General features: G+C 40.4%; 1 protein-coding gene across 1 annotated transcript; it reads left to right on the top strand.

Moving 5' to 3' along the window:
• Positions 1-628: 628 nt before the first annotated feature.
• On the top strand, positions 629-5,523 carry got1 (glutamic-oxaloacetic transaminase 1). Its single transcript, XM_004077147.3, has 9 exons — positions 629-856; positions 2,019-2,200; positions 2,285-2,408; positions 2,712-2,824; positions 2,905-3,009; positions 3,090-3,240; positions 3,829-3,994; positions 4,090-4,232; positions 4,524-5,523. Exons 1-9 carry the CDS (start codon positions 748-750, stop codon positions 4,661-4,663), a joined length of 1,233 nt encoding a protein of 410 aa, XP_004077195.1. The 5' UTR covers positions 629-747; the 3' UTR covers positions 4,664-5,523.
• The last annotated feature ends 1,067 nt before the right edge of the window (positions 5,524-6,590 follow it).

Genomic DNA, 6,590 nt, shown 5'->3' on the forward strand with positions numbered 1-6,590 from the left:
ATAAACAGTAGAAAAGAGGCAGCAGCAGTAAAAGCAAAGAGAAAAGTCATCTTTCTCAAATAAGTAAAGCTATTTATGAACATTTTTTTCTTTTGCATGGACGTTTTAAGACAACGGGGGGGCAAGATAACAAAAAAACAGGCTTTTAATGTTTTACTTTGCATTTAAGCATGGGAAGTATACTTATTGTCATTTGGATTTAAATGAGCAGAACAACCTCAGTTTTTAGTTCAAATAAGATTTTACTTACAATTTAATATGTTTTGATAACAGGAAAAATTTTATTTTTGTCCTTTTTGTTTGTCATGAACAGAGATGTGGTCCCCATTGACAAGCCCCTGCCTTCACTGTGCACAGAGCTGGTCTCGACGGTGCGTCTGCTCTGCTACTTCCGGGCTCTGGCTCCATCTAGTGGCCAATATGCTTTACAGCATGATAAACAATGAAGCGCAGACAATTTGTCGTCATGTTTGTCAGTCACGCGGCGGACATATTCATTGGTCAATGGCTCATGTCCGTGCGTTTTCCTGAACTTTGACCTGACCGACAGATTAATACGGAGATGGGCACGGCGTATACGTCAAAGTAAGCTGAATTCCTATTGGTTAAAGCCGCTCACACCCACTTTTTATCCCAAGTTGAAGGTGAAACTCGTCTGACATCCTGTTAGCTAGCTGCTCTGTGACCGTAACGGCTGCTCCAGACTTCATACATAGAAAAATACATAGAATAAAAATAAAAAACGCCATGTCGGTGTTCCGTGATGTCCAACAAGCAGCCCCCGTTGCGGTCTTCAAGCTAACGCAGGACTTTAACAACGACCCGTTTCCCAATAAGGTGAACCTCGGGGTTGGAGGTAAGCTGGCGCGGCGTTAGCCATGGTAACGGTTACCAGGAGCAACGGGGCCGTGGAAGCGGCTCTGCCAGGCGATTGAAGGGACCGATGAGATTAATGTAACCTGCTCAGGAGTTATTTTCATCCTACATTAATTATACATTTCGATACATTTACTAGATATTATAAATTGTTTAATATGTATAATGTTTTTTACTGTTAAAATGCTAGATTTTTTAATGGGAAAAAAAAGTTTTAAAAAGAGGCAAATGTTCTGTAATCTTTGTTTTCTATGATCCTAAACCCTTCTTGACCTCAATCCAAGAAAAAGGGAAAATGCTTATTTTCAGTAATGTTTTTTTTTTCTTTCTTTGCAAAGTAATTGTCATAAATCAACAAACACAGAAGAGCAAGACTGTCTGGTCTGGACTGAGCTCCTTGATTCAAGTGATCCTTGGATTCTGTGTGTGCAGATGGTCAGATGCTGCAGTGGATTTAGGCCACAGAGCCCCGTCATACCAAAAATAACTGCAAACTGTCACATATCAATCAGTGATTATCATAATGCTCCTAACAACCCAAAAAAGCCCTTTTCTTCCATTCTTTGCATTTTAAATTCACAAATGACTTTCTTTTTTATGTTTTTTTTAAACAAAAACATGTAAAAAAATCCTAAAATATTGAACAAGCTGGTGTTGCACAAAAAAGTGATATCTGTCCTGTAGAGATTATTGCAAACGTTTTATCAAGAGGTGGCAGTTCAGCTTAGTAGAACAGGATGTATTTGCAACAAATCTTTTCAGAAAAAGAAATAGAATCAGCTTCAGACGGCTTTTAATTACAATACTATCATAATATGATTTCTATTGAAATAGTGAGCGACAAGAAGGCTAAGTTAAAACTCCCAGGCATAACATGTACCTGTATAATTGTTTGCAACTTAAGTTCTTAAATAAACTAATTAAAAAATTATCTAAATTTGGAGCATGTGAATTCTATCCTCCACTATTAGCTCGCATGTGTTGCTATATGGTCGGGAATCATCCAAGAAAGATGAGTATTCCTGCTCAGTGAAAGGCCAGAAATCCCCAAATGAATGGGATTTGTTCTGCAACATAAACGCACCAAAGCCTATTTCTATTGACTCTCTTTTTCTTCTTTGTGAAAAATATGCTTCCTGCAGCTTACAAGACAGACGAAGGCAAGCCCTGGGTTTTGCCGGTGGTTAAAAAGGTGGAGAAGCTCATTGTGCACGATGACAGACTAAACCACGAGTATTTGCCCATCCTGGGCTTGCCCGAGTTCAGATCCTCTGCTTCCAAGATCGCGCTTGGAGACGACAGTCCTGCCATCCGGGAGGACAGGGTAAGTGTTTCCAAACAAACCCGCACTCCTTCTGGTTCTTATCTGGTTGCATTAAAGCTAAGAGTTTTCTCTGGCTTTGGCTAGGTGGGGGCCGTCCAGTGTCTGGGGGGTACCGGCGCTTTGAAGATGGGTGCAGAGTTCCTCAGGCGATTCTATAATGGAAACAATAACACTAAAACACCCATCTACGTGTCAGCACCGACTTGGGGTAAGCCCACACTTGCACAAAAGTAAACAGTGAAGCAGCACAGAGTACAAACCTGCCTATCTATGAGTAAAGTTCCTCATGTGAGGACTTTGCTTCGTTAGGAACCTCTACAACGACGAGCATCAAAACTGGGGAAGTGATTAAAGCTTTGCATTAGGAAATATGTCCTCCTGCTATCACTTTTTATCAGCAATGTTCATTTTTTATCAGTTTAGATATGTGCAACACCCGTAAAGCAATCTTTTTGTTATCTGCAGGAAAAATACAATAACAGTAATCGCATTTGAAATTTGTTTGTTTCAGAAAATCACAATGGTGTTTTCACCAACGCTGGGTTTGAGGACGTTCGTCCGTACAAGTACTGGGATGCAGAGAAAAGAGGCCTCGACTTGGCTGGCCTTCTCAGTGATTTAGAAGTCAGTGAGATCCAGTCAAATGTTTACATTCTTTTTTTTATTGTAGTTCACGTTTTTTTTCCTCGTGTTATCTCATGCAGAGTTGTCCAGAACGCTCCATCTTTGTCCTGCACGCCTGTGCCCATAATCCCACCGGAACAGACCCAACACAGGAGCAATGGAAGAAAATAGCTGAAGTTATGATGGTATTCATCTCCCAAATATTGTTAACAAATAATATGGTAGATTATTTGAAGTTCTAAGCTTTTTTCCTGCTGGTTTCTAGAGGAGGAAGCTGTTTCCGTTTTTTGACTCAGCCTATCAGGGATTCGCCTCAGGGAACCTGGAGAAGGACGCGTGGGCTCTCCGCTACTTTGTCTCCAAAGGCTTCGAGATGTTCTGCGCTCAGTCATTCTCCAAGAACTTTGGCCTCTACAGTGAGTAACAGAAAAACCTGTCAAATGTGAGGCGGTTTACATTTTTATGTAAAAGAGTCTGGCGATACGATACCTATCCCGAAATGCGTCCCACGATACGATACATATCACAATATTATAGCGAAACACATTTTATTTTTCTTTTTTTTCTATAAAAGAAAGCTTCAGTGCTTTACTCGTTCTTATCTGAACACGCTACAAAGTACCACAATCTGCGTTCTTATATGATACTGGCAGCAACATGGCACTGAGTTCCAGATAGGTATCCTTCCCAAGTAAAAACTAAGTAGTGCATGACTCATAACAACAAAACAAGCTGCTTCTGGCTGAGATCTTGTTGTTGCTTTGTGCAATGTAGAGCTGCTCAAAGAGGCTCAGTGTGTGGTGCTGCCAACTAGTGGTTGGGGGTTTAAGTGGAAAACAAGAGTCGGACGCCCCTAAATAATTAAATACAGATCGGCATGATAGCATTTTCAATCGATACAAATATTGACAAATGAAATGTCATGATTTATCGCAGAATCAATTTTTTTTCTGTAATGGCTGCTTATATGAAGATTGAAATATTGTTTTATGTGCAATCACCAGATGAGCGTGTGGGCAACCTGACCATTGTAGCTCGTGACTCCGACAACCTAAAGAGGGTTCTCTCCCAGATGGAGAAGATCGTCCGGATCACTTGGTCCAACCCGCCGTCTCAAGGAGCTCGTGTAGTTTCCCTCACTCTGACCTCACCTGACCTCTTCTCTGAATGGTCAGCAAAGGAAATCTTTACATCATGTTAGCTTTGCTTTGCATGAAGCCCAAATCTAATACAGAGATGCTCTTTTGATGTTTGTTTTTCTTTAGGAAGGAGAACGTAAAGACCATGGCTGACAGGGTCTTGCTGATGAGGGCTCAGCTTCGAGCAAAACTTGAAGTTCTGGGTACACCAGGGACCTGGAGCCACATCACAGACCAGATAGGCATGTTTAGCTTTACAGGCTTGAACCGTAAGTTCACCTCAAACACACATTTCCGAATAAACTCATACAGTAAATATTTCACAAAAATACTCCCAAAATTAATTATTTGGATTCCAGGAGAACCGGAGTTTTGACATTTGGTACATTAATCTGAGATACCACTTTTTAATAAGTGTATAATTAAAAGAAAATGAAAAAGAGACAAAAATTAAGAATAGGATTTTTTTATTTAATAATTCCAGTTTGGAATTATTAGCACACGCATGTCTTTAAAGGTTATCCTTACACAAACTGACCGATGGTGTTTTTTTCCTGCAGCAAAACAAGTGGAGTACATGATAAAAGAGAAACATGTCTATTTGATGGCTAGTGGCCGCATCAACATGTGTGGTCTGACCAGCAAGAACATCAACTATGTAGCTGAGTCTATCCACGAGGCCGTCACCAAGGTGCAGTAGAGGGATGTGGTGAGCAGAGCTCCCAGCGCTCCGTGCTGCACGGGTACCAGCTGCTCCCATCGCGGGGACGGCGTTTCCACAACAGTTTATTGCACAATGAATGCAGTTCTTATTTGCACAGATACAAAGACAGCTCAGGCCCCAGTTTGTCCTGTTTCACAGAGATTGTGCTATGCAATGCCGAACGAATACATTCCCAGGATCCCTGTAGATGTTGTTTGTGTATTTATGTTCTTAATTTGTGATTTGTTCCGTCCTGCTGAAAACCTGTCAGGGAACTTTTTTGTCCTTTATTGCTCCTGTCATTTGTTGTAAGTTAGTGTGTCATTACATGAACCTTTGTGGAGGTTTGTTTGGAACTATGGCTGTCCTGTCATTATCTCAGATATGCGGACGAGAATCAAAAACGTTTAAATATGATATTTTCCTAAACAGAACATCCTGTTTCCAGTTCAGGCAGCATTTAAGGGATCAAAGTGACTGAAGCATTTGTCCTCAGAAACCCACACTGCTACTTTGCTCAGATACGTTAATGAATCTACACGTGTGTGTTTTCAGGAAAACTCAAGACCACAGAGTGTAGATAAACTCTTCTGTGATAGCTTGGACCGGAATGACACAGGTGTCATGACTTCAGATCAACCTGTGCTCTCGATGATTCTGGTTCTGACAGGTAGCAGCTAGTTATTGTTGACTGGTTGTGCCACCACAGCACTGTTAAGCAAGACTTCTGAGGTACAAACATGGTAATGATCAACTAATGTGTTATCTTCTTGTGGACAGTAAAGCAATAAAGACGACTTTTAGGAGACACACTGACATGAATGAATGATTTATTCCAATAAAGATAAATAAATGTTTTCCTGCATTGTTCTTCATTAAGCTTGAATGAATAAGGCTCAGTTCTATTTTATGCACAAAAAAAATGTTTGGAAAAATATAGAAAGTAAAAATTAAACACTGTAACACAATAAACACAATAAAACACAAATCTACTGGAATGATCCAGTAGATTTATTCATATTAGGCATATTTCTTTTTAAATATATATTTTTGGATCTTTGCGTATTTTTACTTTAACCTAAACATGGTCACTCTTTAAAAATAAAATGACTTTAACTGTGAATGCTCTCCACTTGAGGCGTCTGACTCACAAAAATTCCCAGACTCAGCCATCACATCAGCACTCTTCTGCTGAGGGATTTGTGTGTACAGCTGCATCATTATGGACAGCTCTGCAGTGCAGCATGCTGCGCATGAAATGTGCACAGCCTGTCAGGCTGAGTGTCCCCAAACACCTCCTGTGAGCGTGATTGTATGTTCTGATGGAGGCGGTGGCTTGACGTCAGCGTGTGTGTCACTGCCTTTGGCTGGCAAATGTACATAAGTGTGCCTGTAAGATTTTGTGCTGCAGATAGACAGCTGAACTTTGTTTTATTATTGCTCTTGTGTTTGTTTTGTCCTGATTCAGTGAGCAGCAGGCTCTAGCTCTTACCTAAACTCATTATTCTCAAGAAGAACTCTACACCTTAGAGGGAAAATGTGGTGCAGACCGAGCCTTTACATATGCATGCATATGAAAAAATCTATAGGGGCAGTATGCATGCAGCCAGAGACCCTAAACCCTCCTATCTTCTTTATGTTTGCAGCTCTGGTAAAATAACCTCTGAACCCACAAACATGGGGTTAATGATATGCTCCACTGAATGTATTCAGATGTAGCTTATGGAAAGGACAGTAAGTTTAACAGAAACGTATCATCTACATACAGAATACTACTCATGTTATAGGAGTGGATGCATTCTGCAGCACAAGGTCCAGTTCAAGCAGAATTTGCAACAATAACAAAAAAATTGCAGTGCTATTTTCAGATCACATCACCAAGTAAAAGATTATTTCCATGAAGCCATGTGGCTTTTCTTTCTTT

Source organism: Oryzias latipes, chromosome 15 (assembly GCF_002234675.1).
Source record: "Oryzias latipes chromosome 15, ASM223467v1".
Taxonomy (NCBI): Eukaryota; Metazoa; Chordata; class Actinopteri; order Beloniformes; family Adrianichthyidae; genus Oryzias; species Oryzias latipes.